This window comes from Lates calcarifer, linkage group LG11 (genome assembly GCF_001640805.2).
Source record: "Lates calcarifer isolate ASB-BC8 linkage group LG11, TLL_Latcal_v3, whole genome shotgun sequence".
NCBI classification, from domain to species: domain Eukaryota; kingdom Metazoa; phylum Chordata; class Actinopteri; family Centropomidae; genus Lates; species Lates calcarifer.
Window position 1 is genome coordinate 16130608 of NC_066843.1, and position 21675 is coordinate 16152282.

General features: G+C 42.1%; 3 protein-coding genes across 6 annotated transcripts; 1 reads left to right on the plus strand and 2 right to left on the minus strand.

Annotated features, from left to right (window-relative positions):
* Positions 1 to 510: 510 nt before the first annotated feature.
* si:dkey-110g7.8 (GTPase IMAP family member 8) lies at positions 511 to 7960 on the plus strand. The gene is given in 7 exon segments (XM_051073680.1): positions 511 to 2035; positions 2880 to 3016; positions 3018 to 3436; positions 4114 to 4211; positions 4403 to 4534; positions 4783 to 5373; positions 5541 to 7960. Coding segments are annotated over 7 exon segments (1482 nt in total). The 5' UTR covers positions 511 to 2004; the 3' UTR covers positions 5615 to 7960.
* A 2557-nt stretch (positions 7961 to 10517) lies between these two features.
* On the minus strand, positions 10518 to 13447 carry atf4b (activating transcription factor 4b). The gene is given in 4 exon segments (XM_018667754.2): positions 10518 to 11956; positions 12067 to 12259; positions 12261 to 12532; positions 13279 to 13447. Coding segments are annotated over 3 exon segments (1377 nt in total). The 5' UTR covers positions 12429 to 12532; positions 13279 to 13447; the 3' UTR covers positions 10518 to 10940.
* Positions 13448 to 13668: 221 nt separating this feature from the next.
* On the minus strand, positions 13669 to 21193 carry LOC108877609 (uncharacterized). 4 transcript variants are annotated; one of them, XM_018667697.2, is made up of 12 exons: positions 21007 to 21187; positions 18775 to 18871; positions 18417 to 18557; positions 18179 to 18331; positions 17429 to 17539; positions 17126 to 17236; positions 16470 to 16565; positions 15784 to 15912; positions 15610 to 15669; positions 15214 to 15253; positions 14928 to 14982; positions 13672 to 14651 (listed from the first exon to the last, which is right to left on the minus strand). In XM_018667697.2, the coding sequence occupies exons 2-12, from the start codon at positions 18841 to 18843 to the stop codon at positions 13907 to 13909; spliced, it is 1710 nt and encodes a 569-aa protein (XP_018523213.1). In that variant the 5' UTR covers positions 18844 to 18871; positions 21007 to 21187; the 3' UTR covers positions 13672 to 13906. The 4 variants fall into 4 exon arrangements, with proteins under 4 accessions (XP_050929635.1, XP_018523215.1, XP_018523214.1 ...); XM_051073678.1 differs by lacking the exon at positions 16470 to 16565 and having other exon boundaries at positions 13669 to 14651; positions 21007 to 21193; XM_018667698.2 differs by lacking the exon at positions 18775 to 18871 and having other exon boundaries at positions 13671 to 14651; positions 21007 to 21188.
* Positions 21194 to 21675: the final 482 nt, after the last annotated feature.

Sequence of the window (21675 nt, forward strand, 5' to 3'; positions counted from 1 at the left end):
AAAACATCTAAATATCTTACTGGTTTGCTCGCCTTTGTGTCATTTGTTCAATTTTCCTTTTAATGTCACACATCTGTGTGGTGTCTGTTTCAACATAGCAAGGTTGATTTGCCAGTGTTTTAAGTTAGAATAATATAGCCTAACACATTACATCTATGTAAGTTAGTCTAAGATATAAACTACTTCTTCTAACTTAAAACAGACCTGATCTGTGATCTGACTGTGATCATCAGTCATTTTTGAAAAGTGCTGTTTTAACTGAATAACTCACTGATATCTCATAGTGCACATATGCATTATTAATTTGCCACACTTAATAAGAAGGCAATGCTAACTAACTACTTTTCGTGTCATTTTTAGTCTGATGTACAGTAAATTCATTAAAGTCAGTGCTCATATCGATGTTTTTCAAAATAAGATACTGAAGCTGTCATACTTTGCGGAACCACGTGAGTGCGGCTTCCGTAGTTTGGTTGAAATTTCTTTTTACGGAGGTGGGCGTGGACTTCATCTACACTGGGTTGGAAAGCTGGGCTCCAAACTTGCATTTCATCAGGGCTGAGGTCGATTCTTAACGTATGACCGCCCCACTCGGCATCACCTCGTCAATCCACTATGATGCCCAAATTCTAGTTTTAAATTCGGTTGTAAAGACCTAAACCCCCGCAGATAGGCCGACTTCAGCCTGGCAGCATCACACAGACAAGGTACACGTCCATGGCGAGGGGCTGGCATACGACTTGACGCCTGAATGTCACACTTGTGACGGTGTATGGCAGAGCTCTGCGAACATGTCACCGTTTAATGACTCCTTAGTTTCTTTTTTTATTCTTGCGACGCTAGAGCGTCAAAACATCACCTAAACATACGTCAAAAACGTTTCAAAATGTATCAATATCGCTATTTCCCTCTTCAAAACAGCAAATGTTTTTATAACCTTCTGTCTTACGTGATTTCCCTTGGGTCCGTGAATGTAACTCGCCATATAGCGAACATAATTAACCTGTTCAGGAGCCAAGGATGAGCTCAGGCACTCAGGGTGATTTATATAATTTCTCTTCTGCACACGATGTATCCTTCGGAGTTTATTCATTCTAAGGTGACAGCTGTGCTTTCATTTCAATTCAACTAGATAACGTCTCAGAGTCATTTACTATTTATAGGAGCTTTTATGTATTATGTAAGATGTGGTTGCATGTTTTATATCAATATTTAAATTTATTCATGCAGGATACATGCCCTCGCTGCCTCACGATATTTGTGTGTCTGCAGGCATCATATAAATAGTTGTGTTTGTGCGTGATGCAGCAGCTGGGGAATACATCCAGCTGTAAACAGAGAACAAAGTGCTCCCTCTCCCTCTCTCTTTCTCTCCTCTCTCTCTCTCCCTCTCTCTGTCTATCCATCTATCTGTCCCCCTGACTGCAGTCTGCATACAGTGCCACACTGCTGCTGCTGCTGCTGCTGTGTGATACAAGCGAGTGGGAGGTACAGCTTCCTCTGTTTTGCCTCAAAAAAAAGGAAAAAAAAATGACGAGACATCTTCCTGGAGCTGCTGCAGCAGGGGTGGATTTGGCTTCCAGTCTCCTGCATTGCACAATCTTTCCCCTCCGCTCAGACAGATAAATAAGACAAAAGAAGGAGCGCTGGAGGACGAGGAGAAGGGGAGAGAAGATACAGAGAAAAGGACGGAAAAGAGCCACAGTAGGGTGAGGGGGTGTGGAAGATAACAGATTAGAAAAAAAAGAGTGGGAGAGGTTGAATGGCAGAGGGGGCATGAGGAGAGACAGGAAGGAAGTGGTAGACAGAGGAAACAGAAGGTAAGAGTGAGTTGCACCACAGTAGAATGAGGATGAGAGTGAAGCATTTGAGCTGCCACCCTTTCGCACGCCACCCCGGATCCATTGCTTTCTGAAGAGGCACAAAGAGGAATCCACCGTGGAGTCGAGAAGGAGAAGGAGGAGGGGGGGTGAGGAGGAGGAAGCCAGAGGTTCTACACACAAGATGGCTGCTGTGTCCTCTGCCTCTGACACTGGTGAGTGGGCTTTCATTCTTTGCAGCACACCTCGCCGCCAGGTCCCCCCCCCCCCCCCATCATCGCTGTTAGTTTCCTTACTCACATCACAGCATCCGAGGGGAGGGGGTAAGCTGTCACAGCCATGTCACATTTAGACCAAACAATCACAATAGTGGGGAAACTGTTGCTTGAGACAACTTCCTGTGTTTAGCGGCTCCCAGCAGCAGTGAGTCTACAAACTTTCCTCTTCTACCCATTATATCCACTCCTCTTGTCATCCTCACAGGGCAGTCATCATTCATATTTCCCTGCAATGCCATTTCATCTAAGTATTTATCCTTTTTCTTGTATTTCTTTACTCAGAGTAATTCATATTCTGTCCACATGCTAGTCTCTCTGGAAGGAGTCCAAGGTTCCTCCTCTCTGACCCAATTCTTCCAAAGGCTAGGACGGAGGAAAACAAAGAGGAGGCATGCTGGGAGGGAGGTGGGGTTAGAGGGGGTGAAGGGGATGAGGGGATGAGGAAGAGAAAGGGGAGGCGATTAAAGAGAAGAGGTATAAGGTGGCAAGGAGCATAGACAAGATGAGGACACAGGGGAAATCTAAGGAGTGAGGACAGAAAGGATCCCTCCTTTCTGAGTGAGTGCATGAGTAGGATATATATTGCTGTGGAAAGAATGCAGATGTGTCCTCTTCTCCAGAAAGAACACTGGCGACAAGACGAAACAGAGGATTAAAACAGAATAGAGGATAAAGATCATTTCCCCTGAGGCTCAGCTGCTGTGCTTCAGCACTGTGGAAATAAAATCAACAAACCCGTCCTTGTAGGAAACTTCAGTCTAGTGTGTTTGTGTTTCAACAGGTGACCCCAGGGGCCGCCACCCCCCTGAGCGCAGACTGCTCATCCTGGGGGGCCCGCAGTCTGGAAAGACCTCCACTGCCAACACCATCCTTGGGGACGAGGTCTTCGACGCGGGGACGGAGACGACTCACAGCAACTGTGGGCCAGACGGAGATCTACGGCCGACGGGTCACTGTGGTCGACACCCCGCCTTGGGTCATCCCCACTGACCCGGAGGACGATGGCGAAGCTGACAATAATGACAACGCTGGCGCTGAGTCGGACAGCCCGCCACGGCCCCCACCAAGCCTGGACAGCGAGGGGCCCTGCATGGGGGCCATCCTCTGCCCTCCCGGACCCCACGCCATACTGCTGGTGGTGTCGGTCACGCAGCCCTTCACTGACACCCAGAGGAGGGCCGCGGAGGATCAGCTGGGGGCTCTCGGTGGAGGGACTTGGAGGTACTCCATGGTGGTCTTCACTGGGATAGACAAGCTTCCCAAAGGTGTCTTCATTGAGGAGCACATAGCGAACACTGGAGAGGGCCTTCAGTGGCTGGTGGAGAGATGTGGAAGCAGGTATGACGTCAGTTTTCTCCCTCTCTCCGCTGTGTTTGATTTTGCAAAAGCCTGCTCCAAGCAATGAAACATCAAATCCCTGCCTTGTTGTCTGCCTCAGGCCTTTGTTTAAACTGCACAACCAGAACTGAATATTTCAGTTCTGTAGACAACTTAAAAGTTGCATAAATAAATAAAATTATAAATTATAATAAAAGTTGTATAAAGCCTTCTGTGACCTCAGAGTGAGCTGTGCAATGTCTGATGAACTGACTCAAGTGATGTCACTTGAATCATCATCGGTTTGGGCTGAACTTACCAGACCTCTGTATCAGCTCGAGGCTACGTTAGCTGCTTCTAGCCACTAACACACACAAACCTCTGACCAAACTGTCAGTGGTGAGGTTGGATTGTGGGTAATGTAGACACCAGGTTTTGACAAGGAGGAAGACTGCATGGAGTACAAAACGGACAATATCTCTGATTCTGCCGCACTGATATACATATATTTATTTATATACTGTCCATTGTGTGTTCAATATGTTATAGCAGTGTTATGCTAATTTGGCAAAAACTCTTTTCACAAGGTAACTTCTGCATACATGGATGTAGGAGAGGCTGAGATATCCTGAAACATTTTCTACTTGATAGTAAAATTGACGAAGTGCACCTTTAAAAATGTGTTTTTCTATCTGCAGGTACCACGCCTTTGATAACACTCGCAAAGAGACAGAAGACAACACACAGGTACCCGAGCTGATGGAAAAGGTGGAGGAAATGATCACTGACAACCAAGGTTAGTTTTTCACATCAAGTCATGTTTTTTTGCTTCTTGTGCTGTGATACACTGAATGATGATACATCAGAGCAGCAGCATTTCTGCAGCTTCTGTCTTATGATTGGTGCATTATTAATGAACACACCAATTGTGTTATAGATCTGATTGAAACAGTTCAATGAATAATTAATAGCTGTTATGTTATGCAGGCTGGTACTTTGAGGTGAATGAGCTGATCCTACTGGAGGAAGAGCAAGCCAGGAGAGCTCTGGAGGAAGAGAGGATGAGGATGGAGGAGCATGCGAGACAGAGGGAGCAGATGATTGGAGGACCTCCCAGAGGTGTGTGTGTGTGTGTGTGTGTGTGTGTGTGTGTGTGTGTGTGTGTGTGTGTTAAAATGTGTCACTGAGTGAGTCATGCAGTGAAGAAGAGAGATGATTGCAGAGGAATTGGTGTGCTAGAAAATTGCTTACTCATTACTGATCAATCAGTGTTGCTTTTCTTTTTCTGTGCTTTTTGTTGATAAGGGCCTCTCTATTTTCTCCATTTCTCATTTCTTCATCCCTCTCTTTCTCCATCTGATGTACAGAATTGAGGTTGCTGCTGTTGGGCTGGAAGGGCGTAGGAAAGAGCTCAGTGGGGAACTCCATCCTTGGCCGTCGGTACTTCGAGTCGGGCCAGGAGACTGAGCTGTGCCTCAGGAGGCAGGCGCTTGTTTCTGGCCGTCGGGTCACAATCGTCGACACTCCTGGATGGGACTGGTTCTCCGTGAGGCGAACCCCGAAGCGCATCCGCCAGGAGTCCCAGCGCGGAGCCGCCCTCCTGCGGCCTGGACCCCACACCCTGCTGCTGGTCCTCCCCGTCGTCTCGTCCCTCACAGCCAGGAAGAGGCGAACGCTCCTGGCTCACATAGAGACTCTGTTTGGCGACAGCGCGTGTCTCCACACCATGGTGCTCTTCAGCTGTGGTGACTGGCTGGGCCGCACGCCCATCGAGGAGCACATTCTTAGAGGCGGGCGTGAGCTGCAAAGACTACTTGAATACTGTGGGAACTATTACCACGTCCTGGACAGTAAGACCCCTGGCAAAGACAGGAGTGTGTCAGTCCTGCTGGATAAGATAGAGGAGATGATCAGGGAGAACGGTGACAAGGCCTTTCTCCCCATACAGACCGAGTGGTGTAAGTCACACAATTGTATATATTTGCAAAGTTAACTACTACATAGTGGTTTTTGTCTTTGTTGAAACACACTTATCTGAACCTACATACATGTCTGAAGTTTGTGTATCTAATCATTAAAACTTCATATTATATATCTGTCTAATCTAACTGTGTTGCATTGACAGTGAGCGAGGAGAGCTCCTACTCCTCTGACAACACCGAGCCAGAGGACGACTGTCGAGGATGCCAGCTGCAGTGATACAATCACACTGAAAGGAAAGTGGTCTGGCTTTTTATCCGTGTTCTGAGTCTTCAATAGGTCCAAACATCACCTCATGTAACTTAAACCTCATCTAGATATCCTTTTCCAAACTCTGAGGAGTTTTAGGGAAAACAGACAGTTCGGAGCGGGAGTCTCGTCATGAGTAGCTCTTTGTTCACATTGAAAAGACTGAACTCACTGATCACTGAGCAAAGCTGGACCTGGACTAACAGTGCGGCGAACAACCACAGCAATGTTCCAAAACCATCCTCCTCAAACCCAAGAGAAGGAGAAGTATTCCGCTTTTGCTTCAAGGGACCAGAAGGAAAAAAATGGTTCATGAGCATGTTCACAGAAATCAACTGCTGCTAAAGAGACCTGGTATCAACACTGCAGAGTAAAGAATTACTCGTAACTATACGTTCACACTGCACTGATAACATTTATATTACAGGTTTGAAGTGATATATCAAAACCAAACGGGAAAGAAGACAACATGATCATGACCAGGCAGATGTGGGGGTAGGGCTCATGTCTGCAGCAAGTTAGTCACTCTTGGTCACTGGAAGAGTAAGAGGAATATGTCTTGTGTCAGTTTTGGATGGATTTTACAGTATCTTTATCCCTTTCTGCATCACGTGCCAAATGACAAAAGACAATAATCTCTACTGGGATATATGTTCACCAATGTAAAACAAAAAGTGAGTGTCTTGACTTGTTTGTACACTCCAGTAACATAAATGCAAACCTTCAGACATGAAACGTGGTAAGTCCCTGATCAGAGTGATATTAAAAGTTTCGTCCATTAACATTTGATCAGCGTAGCTCAAGGAGTCAGGGTTGAATTGATTCCTCCAGGGCAAAATCTGGTTCATTTACAGAAACGCTGATTAATGCTAATTGCAAAACTGCAGACGTGAGTCACATATTAATTCAAATTGTGAGTTTTTTTTCCTGCAAGTATTTGCTTTAGTTTGCTGGAACTAGAAGAGAGTCAGTTTTCTGCACTTTGGTTGTAATTGGTTACTTTGTTTCTCTTGTGCTAAAAAATTATAACTGAAACCATCTAAAGCAGTAAATATATATATTTTTATCCCACCTTTGCCATAGCATTCATGCTCAAGAGGAGCTCTAAAAACAGTAATGAGACTTATGTGCAGTCTCAGATCCCTGTGGAGCAGCTCGAGCTGGCTCTGCTTCGCTGTTTGTAGTCATGCATCTGGTGCATTTATCGACAAGGTATATTCAGCTACGTGCCTCAGCATCAAAGCGCGAGAGTGGGAGTACGGCCCTGCGGCAGGGCAGTATCCTATAGGCTACATCAAGCTTTCGCATGCTGCAGAAACAACATAACCTCATGAACCATTTGAGCTCACATAGGGCTTTTACTACCTTTTTCTACACCCTTGAAAAATCTGTTCCTGTCATCTAAAGTGATATTTTGAAAAAAACAGAATATATACATATATATATTCAGCTCTCAGAGGCATGTTAAGACACCGCATGCAGATAAACCAGTGCCTATAGAGTTGAAGGCAACCTCACTTTCTTATTGCTCTGACTCTTGCTTGAGCAGGTCTATGTGAACTTCTGGTGTGACATCACAACCCTCTACCTTTACAGCTGCAAAAAAAGCAAAGAAAAAAGTATAAAAAAGAGAATTTACACTCTGAAAGGTACAAATAAAAGCATATACAGTACAGACTGTAAGTATTTGGGCAGTTATACATTTTCTGTTCTTCCCACTCTGTGCTTCAGCGCACTCAGTTGAAATAAATTAATGGAAACACCATCCAAGTGCCATCTCAACTTTTAATTAAGTAGGTTTAGATCAATATTGATATTGAATGCACTGAAGCACAGAGCCTGAGGAACAAAAACTGTGTAATTGTCCAAATACTGATGGTCTGGACTGTATAATATGTGACTGATACCACTGCCATGCTGTAAAATTTGATTTTATACAAATTATGTAGCCTATAAAAGAAACCATGACACTGCACCCTCTTTGCTTTACTGACTCTGTGCTTCATCTAGTGACGTAGGTTACCGCAGCACTTAGTGTGACAAGCATGACTTTACAATTTGATATGAGGATGTTTCAAATATTCATTCGGAGTCTTAGTCCCACTCCACCTGTGAATATATTGTATAAGCAGTGTATATTTACAGTGTAAGATATGTTACATTGTAGGCTTTTAGCAAAGCATTTTGCACTGTGTACCACTTTACTGTAGCCAAAGTGACATTACTTCCTGTGTGGTCCTTCCTACATGGTGATGCATCATCAGTACTTTGTTCATCCCCAGACAACAATAAATGATGTGGATATATTGTTGTGTATTTTTGGCTTACATCTCATTATTTCACTGTTTTTCCAACCTGTCATGTGTTTTGTTCTCATCTGTGAACTGCGGTAAGATCCTAGAGGACAGAAACCATCATTACTCAAACATGCTGAGTAGACTTCTCAGGGGAAGAAGGCAGTAATTGTGCAGTACTGTCACTAGATGGCACTGTAGCAAGCAGATTTGTCCTCCATTGTACTCCCAGAACACTGGATAGTGGATAATTAGAATCAAGAAAAAGAAAAATATTTTTTAAAAACAATATAAAATTCAGCTTCTTCATCTGCATAACAATGAATTCTTTATTTCTTTGAGAAATAAAACTCAATGAAAGAAAGGCATTTTAGGTTTATAATAAATTACTTTTAGATTTACTTTGCCAAAAAAAAAACTGTATATTTCTCAGTATTCCGTGTCTTATTGTACTTTTGAAATCCAGTTGTACCCACAATCTTTGACCTTTCAAAACACAAGAAACTGCAGCAGCTTGCCTTTTTCTGAATTTTCTTAATCTTGGCTGTTAAACCTGGTCAGGTTACAATTTATACAATATGTCACCATAACCTAATTCTTAATGTAGAAAAGTTTAAGCCCTTCGTGAATATGTCATTCAGAAATTAATGATGTACTAAATACAGCACTTAGATGGCAGTATAACAGTGGAAGGTAAATCCACTGTACATAAACTCAACCTCTTATTGTGCATGTTTAATATATTTCTCAAAGTATTAATGTTGAAATGACAATGTTCTGGTCATCTTAAATCAAATGCTACTTTTGAAAAACGAGGGCATTTACTGTTCACAGGCAGCATCCACAGAGAGTTAGCCAAGTGTTTACTGGAGGAAATGTTTTTCCTCTTGTAAGTAGCTCTGCACCATCTTGACTTTGGCATTCCTCCACATATAGATTGTCCCTAAGCTATCTGGATGAAAGCCTGGACCAATTACTGTGTGCACACACAGAGCCAGTTATAGGCTGAATGTACGCATTTTTCTTGGTAATATTATTCAGGCTGTGCCGAGGTCAGCACCAGTCAGCACTCTCTTTTTTTCCTTTCTCGCATGCTCTCCTGTTCTCCCACAGACTATGACAAATACATACCGTGTGTGTTCCTGTAAGTACACGGACACTTCAACAAGGGTCTTAATTCAAAGGGAGCAGAGGGAGAAAACACACAAAAACAAGAAATACTGTCTCTACAGCAAAATGCTGTCCCTGCTACGTAGAAATGGCATTTTTAACTTCACATGACTGTCAGTTGACTATCCATGTGTGTGCAGCACGCTGCTGGTCAGGCGGGCTCCATTATCCTCCTCCCTGTTTGTTTGTTTGAAAGAGGCTCCACTCAGATGGACATCTACAGACTCACTGTAAAGTATTATCAGAGCAGGAACAATGACTCTTTGTGTTTGGAATAAGGTTATGTTCTGAATAGACTGAATAGACTCTCTTAGACTCTAAAAAGGTCATAAAATTGTGCTTTACTGATACAAACCTCGAGTTGACTTTCTTCAAATGTTACTGTTACTTTTAATTTCATGAACTTAAAACAGAAAAGACTGAACAGTACTAGTAAAGGCTTAGGCAACCTTTTACCCATAAAACACTAAGAACGTCATTCGTTAGAACTTGTTAGACAGGTCATGAGTTGTCAATAGGAATTGACAGCTGATGATATTTCTAGAGTCACTTAATTCTTTGATTCTTCAACCTTTGTAGTAACATTCAACAACCATGGGCTCCTCCTAAACAACTGACTGAGGGTCTAAAAATAACTAACTGCATCAAGGGAAGCTATAAAAAGATATCAGACCACTTTTGCCTGAAATTTCCACTGTCTGTCATCAAGAAATGGCAGCTGAGAGAAACTGTGGGGGTCAAGACAAGATGTGGAAGACCAAGAACACTTTTAGATAAACCTGCACATCTGCTGGATAGAGAATCAAAGCAAAGCCCCACATACGCCAGCAAAGGAGCTGCAGGAAGGTTTAGCTGACACAGGAGTGCTGGTGCACTGCTCCACTGTGCAGCGTTGATGCACAAAGGTCAACATTTTAAGTCTGAAAAGCATCACCTGGATAAGGTGTTAAAGATAAAGATCAAATTTAGCTCTTTGGCCACAATTACCAAAGGTGTATTTGGTGAAACAAAAGGATCAGTTACAGGGGTGGAGATACTCTTGTTTTGGGGATTAGAAGGTTAGAAGGGAAAATGATGGGTAGATCTGTGTGTTCAAGACAGCCAATAAATATCTCAGAACTTCCACTGACCTGTGGGAAGAGTGGAAAACTCCTGAATAAAGAACAGAAAGCTGGAATATTACAATGTGCTGACTTACAAGGGTGTCCAAACTATTGCACATGCCTCAATTATTAAATTCATGAAATAAAATGTAAGTGTGCATTCACACTTCAATTCCCATTTGTTGTTTTATTAATTTCTTTTCACCTCAAAAAATAATATTCTCAGTTTGACTGAATGAATGACACCAGGCCTGCATTTCTCTCCCAACAGTGTGCCCACAAATAATCACACCAAGTCAGTGCAACTGGGTTTATGACTCTTTATTAAGAGACTGATAATACAGGTCCAGTTATACTAGAATATAGACATTTTAAAACTTTAAAAAGACTTTACTGGCAAGTTACTGAGGTCTAGATTTAGGAAAAGCTTACATACATTACAAGAAACAGCACACAAGTTGATATACTGAATGGAAAATACTCGTTTCCATAAAACTACTCTAAACATGACAAAACTACTCTGTGTTTAATACCAGTGTTAGATATTTAAAAAGGAGATAGTCTGACAAACACCTGTTTTATTGGTCTGTGCATCCAAGACATGCTGTGTGGACAGAACACTATAGTGATACATGTTTGCATTAAAAATAACATCTGCTGTGCCCACTTTTTCAATAGTCCTTTTCTTATTACACACAACTGATCTGTTGTAATTCTTAGGTCCAACCACTAGGGGTCGGCGCTAAGACCTTTTTTGATCCTGGCCAGGCGGACCTCCTCCATCAGCTCCTTGAGGTACTCGATCTCCCTGGCCATGGACTCAGCCTTCTCAGTCAGCTCCATATTCTTCCTCTCCAGCACTGCATGCTCTGCAGAAAGCGCTTCCTGCTCTGCCCTCTTTTTCTGCCTGTAGCGCGTGGCGGCCGTCTTATTCTGCTCCATCTTCTTTAGCTTCTTGTCCTTTGGTGCCTTCAAAGCTACCTTTTCATCACCACCTGCACCCCGGAGGGACTTGACTTTGACACTGGTGGCACTGGGAGAGGATGGGCTAGCTTTGTATTTGGGATCAGGGTATGGTCTGCTTCTAGAGGACCTTTGTGGAGGGGTGGCAGGAGGGGAGGAGTGAACAACCTCTGATGTGGTGGTTACAGTGGCGGTGGCGATCCCGACTTCATTTTTGGGAGCCAGCACAAGCACGATGCGGGTTGGGGAGAGGGAGAGCACAAGCCTTGGGACCGAAGGGACCTGAGGGACCACAGCAGCTAACACTGGCTTCACCTCACTCTCCGAGACATCCACCTCACTACCTAGGTCCAGGGTGTAGACTGGGGAGGAAGAAGAATCAACCAATGGGGAAGACGGGTCAGGAGAAGCAGGCTCAGATTTGATTTCAAGCTCCTCCTGTGGCTCTGGGACACATGGGGGAGGAGAGGGGGCCTCCTGCCCGTCAATGTAGGACTGAGAGTCATCCACTGTGATGACTGAAGCATCTTCACAGACAGAGGGAAGGGTGGGGGGAAGTGTATTTGTAAGAGAAGCAGAGGGAAGACTTGGGAGCACAGGAGTTGAGAGAGCAGGCATAGGGAGGGAGTCGAGCTCCATGGGGCAATCTAAGGAGGCCAGGAGGTCTTCTGGAGAGCTGGGGGACTCTTCATTAGGACTGCAGGAGCCAATCAGAGACTCCAAGTCAAACTCGCTCAGATCCATCTTCTCAGCCATCCAGTCCAGGTCACCAAATGTTTCCTCTGTAGAAGTAAATGAGGCACTCTATTACTCAGTTAAACAATTACTGGTTGTCTATATAACCAAGTACACTTAAAAGTTATTATTCAACTTCAGTTTACACAATCATTACCTTTCTTGTCATCTGAGACTGTCTGGTTACATCTCAGCTGACCAGGGTGGCCCAGCCAGGGGAGGGAGAGCAGGTCAGACTCATTCCCGACTTTGTCCCCATGGAGGAGGACAGCCGGCGGCGAGGGAGGAGGAGAGTAGAAGGGAGGAGGAGAGGAGGAAGAAGACAGCGATGAGGAGGTGAGGGGTGACGCAGGTGAAGTGTCCCCCTCCAAGTGAGGTTCCTCCCCCTTCCTGATTTTCTTCTTGGTCAGGGTGAAAGAAAAGGGAGCCCATGGCGTCAGCCATGGGAGAGGAAGGCCCCCAGAGAAGGGCCTCCATGTCTTCCAGGCCAAACTGTGAGTTTGTCATCATCATGGTCATAGTGGCTGTTGTTGGTCACAAATGGAGTGTGTGACGATGCTAGGAGAGCGTCGAATTCTTTTATGCTGTCGAATGCAGCAGTGCTGAGGGTTTCCACGTAGGACCTGAAGGATGGGGGGAAAAAAACATTTGTGGTGAAAATAGGAACACCGATATTCTAGAAATATATTATAGATTATTATTAAAAAACATTTCTTAAATCACAATTCAAATTGTAAGCCCTAAAAACTTGAGTTTGAATACAATGATCCTGATCTCATGGGACAAATCTTTTTCCATTCTGGCAAAATACTGCCCCCATCCCTGCAGTGCACCTGCTACACATCACGTGTTTCCTCCCAGCTACTAGTCTTATGACTCTGACGTCAGCCTGTTTCTAAACAGGTCACAGAGTCCGCCACCCTCCCTCACAACAAACCAGACTTTTGTTCTCATTCCGCCATTTTGACAAAAAGAGGAAAAGAACCATTTTCTGACTGCCACGTTGGCATTCAGGAAGTCGAGATATCAAGACAATCAACTATGATATAAATGTCGCAAACTGCTCTAGACTTTAATATCGATACACTGTAGCGAGACCATCTGAGCAAATAGTATAAAATATAACATTACATGTTAATGACACGTGTTACGTCATCCCAATGATAAATCCTGTATTTTAATATTCATGAAAACTTATTCCATTACACTATTCGACAACGCAGTACATGTCAACTCAATCAACAATCATTTCAACAGAAATGTATTCAGATCTAGTTAAGAGCTCATTGTGCTGCCAGGCCGCGCAGGCTGGCGGCCAGTGTCGGCCTGACAGCTGTCATCGACCAAGCGATATAAAAATAATACTTACGACATTTTGCTGAATTAGAAGTGACTCAGTGCACTGGCTGGATGCACTGTTTTGTTGGCTGCTGCTGGGTCGCTGCACACTTTTACACTGCCATTTCGGCCAATAGAGCGGTGTCCAACAATGCTGCTATCTCGTTTGTTGTTCCTCGGGAAAGAAAATGGCGCACGGTGTGGCGCGGCACTGATATAGAGCTTAAGCGAGGAAGGTTAGTATCCTTCCGCTGCGCCCACATTATCACTCCGCCAGTGTTCGTTATCCACATTCCTGTCTACTGTTATATTAAAAAGAAATCACTGGGACTATACTTTGTGAAGTAACACAGTTGTTTTTATTATATCAATATATATATAATAATATCATTATTATTAATTAAAGATTTAAAAATAAACTTTTGACAGTGATTTCCATTAATTCTGCTGTTTTATTTATCACAGTTAATTGGTGACTACTACACTGAACTACTGTTAAATACTTAAATACTGGCTTTAACAAATCACACATTAGGGTGTACAATTATACATTTTATTAAAATATATATATATATATATATTAAAACATTCTAAAACATCTCTCTCTCTCTCTCTCTCACACACACACACACACACACACACACACAGAGTTGTCTGACTCAGCTAAACATTTCCCACGTATGGTTCAGGTGATCCAGTTCATCCTGCAGATTTTTGGCCAACAGACGAACCCTTCCTGAAAACTTGCTCTGGGACGATTTCCTCAACTTCTGACCATCCTTGTCTGAAAAATACTGATCCATTTCCTTAATAAAAGCCAGAAGCAGTCTCTCAGATGACATCCCACCTGTGTGTGCAAGAGAAGTCCTCCTTTCATTGCTCATGTTATTCCTGAACACAGACTGTGACAGATGTGCCATCTTCAGTGCGTCAGGCTGAGCTCCTGCCCTCTGCAACCGGGCAATGTCATGCCTTCGCAACTCATTCATCCCAGCGAGGATAAAATCCAGACAATGTTCCAAGTCAACAATATCTGACTTATATTCATATACTAGTTTCTCAACCGTCATCCTGTTCACAACCTTCTCTTTGGCCTTTGCAGCGTGGGCGCCCATACCCCCAGCTGATGCCACCATGCCGGCACCAACAGCTGTAGCAATCAGTGAGGTACCCATGGTCACGGGAGCCAAGGCGATGCCCAACACTGCAGTCACCCCTCCCACAGCACCTGTGGTGCCTCCAGCAATGCCCATGGTTTTGGTCTTCTTCTGCATCTTGTCCAGGCTGTCGGAGATGGAGGTGAACTCTGTGATGACGTTCCGCAGGCAATCATTGCGCTTCATCATGAGAAGGTTGTAGAGGCGCAGGGCCTTGCTCACATTCTTGGCCCTCTGATTAAATGATCTGCACAGAGACAGAGACAGGACAGGCTTAACAAACATCTGCCTCTTTATCCAGCTCATGTAGTTGAATTTAATATGAATTCTGAATTAGTTTAGGCCACCAACGTCCACCGTCACTTTAAGTTGTTATGCAAAAAAGCCATGATGTAAAGGTATTTCACCATAAACCCATAGGTGTTCCACATTGTGCATGTAATTTGCATACATTATAACATGAAACCAAAAGGACATCACCAGTTCACAAGAAGGAATCATATGATAGTTTCTGTGTTGTTACCTTATTTCCTCGTCTATAGTGAGGCCATACACAGACGGAGTCATGTAATCAGATTCTGTTGGAATGTCAGCACAGAGATAACTTACACACTGTACACCTTGATCATGCTCTTTGTTTCTGAGGATGGTACTTTGTGCATTTATTTTAGTGTCACTGAAACTTTTTTTTTTTGCACATTTCTTTTAAGATAAATTCATATAAATGAGATGAGATAGGAGTTTTAAAATGACACCCAGCAAAGTTTGTTGATACTCATACACTGATAGAAAATCAAATTTATACTTACTTGACACTCTTTTCAACCATCTCAACATCACAATGATGTCCTGAGAAAAACAGATCATTTTCTTGTCAAAAACATGTTGGAAGTACAGAATACTGACTTTAAACTCTGGTCTCCAGTCACTATGAGAGAGGTCTTAAGTGCTAAAGTCAATGGCAACCAGACTTCTTTTAGGTTCTGTGGAGCCTTCTTGAGTTCAGATTCAGATGAGAGGTGAAACATCTTCAAGGAACCTACAAGACGTTCAATTGCCTTCAACTCTAGTGCTTAAGACTTGACCTGGATGACTGTGAACCTGCACACTTAGGAGAGAGGTAGGTTCACTCTTCAAACTTAATACTACAGTAAATCAAATTATGCTAAATTACCGTAAACTGTTCAGTATAAGAAAAGCCATACCTCTTTATCCTCTGTGGTCTGTTGGCATCGTTGGGATGGAGGTACTGACCTCTGTTGTGTCTATGAGTGTTTAATTAAAATAGATTAAGACATACCACTACCTTAAACTACCAAAATATTATAGTGTATAGCTCTTTATGTGTGTGTATACACAGCATGTGATGTCTCTCTCACCATCCGATCTTCATCGTCTGGCAGGAGATCCAGGTAGGGACGATGCTCTATCTCACTGTACACCGGCTCCCATAGTATCTCTGTTGAAGGCGGCGGTGGTGGGTTGAATGGAGGAGGTTTTGGTCTGGTCTGTCGCAGACAAGGAAAATACTTCATCAAATAAATCAACTATACTGCACAAAAATACAACAATATTCCTCCAAAGAATACAGTTAATAAATTGAATGATTTTGTGACAAATGAGCAGGAAACTGATCATACATAGCTAGATGAAGGGATCTCAAATTTTTACTGTAAATTTTATTGTTATAATTATATGTTGGTATGGCATGTTGGTCTGTTCACCACAGACAGAGCACCACCATACATTTGACATTAGTTTTCAGTGAAATATCTAGCATGAATATTGGATTGAAATTTGGTACACGTATCCATGTTCCTCTCCCCATCACTTTGGCTTAGTAATGGAACTGTATGTGAAGTAAGTGAAACTGTTTATTAAATAAATAATGAGAGTGTTCAAGGATCAAATTAGCCTTAATTCATTAATAATGACTCACTGAGGGATGCAAGAAACTAAGTCTCAGCATCATAAGCACATATTTGTCTGCACATTTTGTTGCTGCTCTGACACCAAAGTATAGTTTAACACCTGTATTTGCCACCTCTGCAGCAGCTTCTCATACCTGCAGAGGCAAGGTTTCACCCACTGAGGCAGGACGGGGGAGGGACGACTGCCAGAGTCGAGGTGGAACTGCAGGTCTGTCTGTGCCGTCTGTGGCCTGATAATCAAAGACAAAGATTCACTTTGTGGTTTCGTAATGCAGTTGAGTATAAACAAAACACTGGATGTACTCCAACATTTTTTGTACACCGACAGGTTTCTTACCTTTCATGTTTGCTGAGTTAGACATGCTCTTTGTATTAGTTTCATAATATTACTGGTTATTATATTCCTATATGTTACGGTATTTTGTGGAATGTGTTCTTTTCAGCACAGGGGTATTTCATAGATCTGATATATGTGAGGCTGAGTGCTTCCAAATATTAGCTATAAATAAGTTGTTGGTTACTATCAGTTAAACTTGTAAGGATTTTTGTAAGGTTTTTTTTTTTAAAATATTATATAAAAGGGATTTTCAGTGTTGTCTGGGGGAATTTCCAATGACTCTCTGCTTGTGTAACTGAACATTCCATTATATTGTACAGTATGCAGTATATCTTTACATTGATCTACCCCAGTATTTTGTGTGTTTATTACAGTTGACATTCAAACAATTTCCATGACACAGCTCACAGAAAACAGTGTAAATAATACATGAGTTTGAGACTTGTAACTTACTGTTTCACCATATGTTCCGAAGCTTTTCACCGCTTCTTCAGAGTAAGCTGGTGAGACTGCAGTTTGTTGCGTGGAGCTGATTGTGGATTGCTGAGACCCCTGACTGTAGATCTAGCCAATAAAAAACAACCAGACAAGGGAAAAAAATAAAAAAATACCTCCTCTCAATATATTGCTGTCTACTTGTATTCTTTTCTTTTATATAAGATTTTTTAGAATTCAGAAATGACTGTCAATCACTTTCAGAAGTATCCTCAAAGAAGTCTGAAACATGTTGAATTAAAGTTAAACACTGGCCCTTACCCTAGATTGTGTCCCCACTGCAGACCGTGCTCTATCATAATAGGCAGAGGGAAGAGGGGGGCGTTCAGGACGAGGATGATTTTGTTTTCTCTCAGCACTGACAGCTGGAGGCTGTAGCAAAGGGAAGATTGACAGAATGATAGTTTCCTTAGGTACCACAATAATCAATACCCCTTTAATTATTCATGATAGACACTGTTGTTACACACACACACCCCTCTGTCAACTATTTTAAGGAAGTTGGAAGTTTGATGTTTTTGGAAATTTACTTGCTTTCTTTCCAAGAAAAGAATCAACACCACTCTCGTATCTGCCCATGCAATATAATGCTGCAGCCAACGGCTGGTTAGCTTAGCTTAGCTTAGCATAAAAACTGAAAAACAAGTTCACAACAGAAAAACAGAGGCAGTGACTTCCTTGAGTCTCTGGTCAAAGCAGGAAATGCAAAGGTGTCCATTAACAATGGCCCCATTCTAGTGTCCCAGTAAACCACATTGTGAGTGTGCAATTAGTATTGTCTAATCCACCTGTGCTTTTCTTGCTTTAACGAGTCAAAGTTTCTCTCAGCCAAAAAATGTCAAACTACTGTACTACTTTAAGATGAGTATTATTTGTAATAAATCTTGAAGCACTTGCTGAACATGCTGTTACAGAACATCTGCAAGTCTTGGAAAAAAAAGACACTGAGAAACTGAACTTGCACAACCCATATATTTTTTGCTCTGTTGTTTTGTTTAAAATGTCATTTACCTTCACAGTTGACTCAGTAATTGAACTCATATATTGACTGCTGCTGTCGACAGCTGCTGTGGGTTTACTGGAGGGCAAAGATGGTGGTTTAGGAGGAGGACGAACAGGATGAGGTCTCTTATAGTCTCCAGGATGTTCATTGTGTTGGGAACTCTGATGACAAAAGAACACACAAAAAATTATACATGCTAATTAATATGTAATGTTATCAACCAAGTGTGGGAACTGCTCAGCTCACGTCTGCATTGGTTGCACTCCTGGTTTTGTCTTCAGAGTCAAGAGTGCTGTAGGTGTTATTCTGTGCTTTTGGTTTTTTAGACCTGGGATGAGGTACAGGCTTGACTTTAACCTCTGGATGGCTTCCATCTGTGACACCAGGCTGACAAAAAAAAATGTCAATCAATGTTTCTAATAATGCACAAGAACTGCAACTATTATCCCCCTATTTTACCAGCACTCTGAATGTTTTCATTCCCACTAAAGATGAAACAGAGTGATAACATTCATACCAGCAGACAAACCAAAACTCTCTGACCCATTCATGCATTTAGATGGACTTTTAGTAACGTTTTTTTTTTTTTCTTTCTTTTTTTTACCTTTGTCACATCCGGGACTTCATAGATTGGCTGCGGGATGTCATAAGAGCTGGCGATGGTTGACACCATATCACTTTGTCCTGGGGGGTTTGGGTGGCTATAGTGTTTAATGGTGACAAAATATATTAGAATATTATATATTATAATATATTATACAAAAGTCTATGGCTGCCAAACAAACAAACATTAGTTTTCAGTTTTTATAAGTGCACTCTCTAATTGTGTTGTGTGTATATGTTGCAAAAGGCAGTTTACCAGAAATCATTTTGCCATCTGTTATCTACCAGGAAGGCATCTGTTGTTTTCATGTTTAATGAACAGTTCCTGTAACTCTTTTTCCCCAAAACATGAATGCAGGCGGGTAGTGTTATCTCTCAGAAAACTGACTGTATTTGTGTCTTTTTAGAGCTCAAAATCCCAAATACATTTGACTAAATAATTCCCACACATACCTCTGATTACCTCCACCAAGGAGGTTGTGTTTTTAGCCTTTGTCTGACTGTTGGTTTGTTTGTTTGACAGCAGGATTCCACAAAAAGAACTGAACCAATTTGCACCAAATTTGGTGGAGGAACAGAGCACTGGTCAGGGAAGAACCTATTCATCATCTCATCCAAGAATGTTTTTGTCACTTTCCTTAACACTGTGCACTTTTCTACATTTTGTCAGTTTCTCAGAATATCCTTTTTCCTTTTATTAGAAAGACATGTGTAGGATTGTTTGGCCTTGGTGGAGCTTTGTGCTCTACTGGGTGCCGTTCTAGTTTTTGGGTTCTCAGTAGTGTGTATGTTAATCAGCAGTTGCAACCATCACGCACAGATTAAGCATGCTGCTGAAAGTACTGAAACAACGAGTAGAAATAAAATAGAATAGAATAGAAATAAAAGCTGAATCCACCTAATCATGTTAATTGTTAAGATGCTTTAGCGGTGCATATTCCAAATCTTTGTCTTTATGACCACATATCAGTTGACAACACGCCCACTTTGCACAGTTAGTAATCAAGCATTGGTTACCATTTTAGCAGGAGACCAATGTTCTTTCACTGAGAACATTTCAAAATATCACAGTGGGAGAAGCCCAGGTGTATCACAATAAAGTTAGTGATGGTTGAATACCAATCAGTTGCTTCCCTTTCAGGGACCTGCTATTGCGTCATGACTTGCTGGAACCGAGCCATTCCTACTAAAAAAGTACAAATGTTTGCTATGAAAAAGCACTACTGTAGCTGTCCTTGCTCCAGTTTATTTATTTTTTTTAATTTTTTTAAGACAAAAGCCCCTTTTCAAATCCAGAGGAAGAAAACCACAAAACACTGCGCAATATCAGCCATGTTTATAACCAGACATGCTGCTCCGAATCACAAGATTCAAGGCATCAGACTTCTTTAGCAACCCTATAAATCATGTTTGTTTTTTTCTAAAGGGCTTCTGATAGACAGGTTAGTACTGTAACATGCAATTAAATTATACAAACACTGTTCATCAACTAAAGAGAAAATATGATTGTGATTCACTGAAAACATTCAGTGAGCAAGCTGAGCTGTGATCAGCATTAGCATATAAAAAACATTTTCGTTTTTCCTGACAGGGATGGGCACAGAAAACACGCACATACACCACTGGTAAATCCACCTGCAGTGTAATTAATGCTAATGTCCTCCATGTTTCATTAGATGCACAACTGTGTTTACAACAAGTGTGCATCTGTGATTTGGTTTGTGTTGTGGTCATTTTCATCAGTATAACACCTGGACAGATGTTTGAGCAGTGGTGTGATTGACATTTTAAGCATCTCAAACAAACCACCATGTGCTGCTGTATTCATGTGGTCATGCCACTGATGTGTCCTGTGGTTGGGTGTGGGTGCTCTGACTTTATAAGGTTTCTAGTTTATGTCTAATTGTTGGGCTAAAATCTTACTGGATGTATTACTGTGTATGTTATGTAAAGACCTTCAGATTTAACATCCAATTCATTACAGTCATCTACTCAGTGAATTGCTGCAAATCACAAGTGAGGTACCACACTAGCATGTTTCTGAATCTTTGAATGAAACCAGTGGAAGTAAGAGGAAACAATATGAAACTGACACCATGTATTAGACAAGACCAGGAACATCCTTGTGAGTGTGAGTTTTTTTGTTAAGCTACAAAGCTTTTTCTACTCTTTTCTAATGCCTATAAATCATACATTTGACAATTTCTATTCAGCAGAAAGAGTTGATTCTTACCGTCATACTCCAGTGTAGAAGCCAATGTTATCAGTCTTCTCTGTTTCAGTCTCTTTTGTCTTTGATTGTGGATCCAGTATAAGGAACAGCTCTAAGATTCTCTGGTGCATTTACATGTCTGAACTCCTGTCAGGCAACAGATGCCATGGATGCCAACTCCTCCCTCACTCTCTTTCTCTCCGTGTCATTCTCTGTCATGCAGTCTGAAAAGGCCTAAAGGGGTGTGTGATTTTCCTGCAGCATCACAGCAGAGAAAAAAATTGATGGGTGGATTCTCTTTTTGCAAAAACTTTGAAATATACATAAACATACACGTGGGACAAAAGGCTGAGATATGTTAACACTGCCATTCAGACATCTACACACAAACAAACCTGTCATTGTCAGTTTGGCTTACATTCATGCCCAGGAGACTCTAACCATGACCACTAAAAGCCAAACACCACCCTTAATGCTAAACTCATGCACACCTTAGCCACAAACCAACTCTTAGCAGTAAAGTTTAATGGTTTACCTTAGGAGTGTCAGCTTATTGTCAGCTGTTTTATTGATGATGATAGAGGGTGTGTGTGTGTGTGTGTGTGTGTTCTGAGTTTTTGTGCTCACGTCAGTATGCATGTCAGAGTTTGCGTTTTCTGTGTTGAGAATTTTATCTGAAACTCGTTCGAC

Coding starts and splice junctions, on each gene's coding strand:
- LOC108877609 (XM_018667697.2), bottom strand. CDS start 18,843: ATGGTGTCAACCATCGCCAGCTCTTATGACATCCCGCAGCCAATCTAT. Junction 18,332..18,416: donor GGAGTGCAACCAATGCAGAC/GTGAGCTGAGCA, acceptor TTTTGTCATCAG/AGTTCCCAACACAATGAACA. Junction 17,540..18,178: donor TTACTGAGTCAACTGTGAAG/GTAAATGACATT, acceptor CCTTTGCTACAG/CCTCCAGCTGTCAGTGCTGA.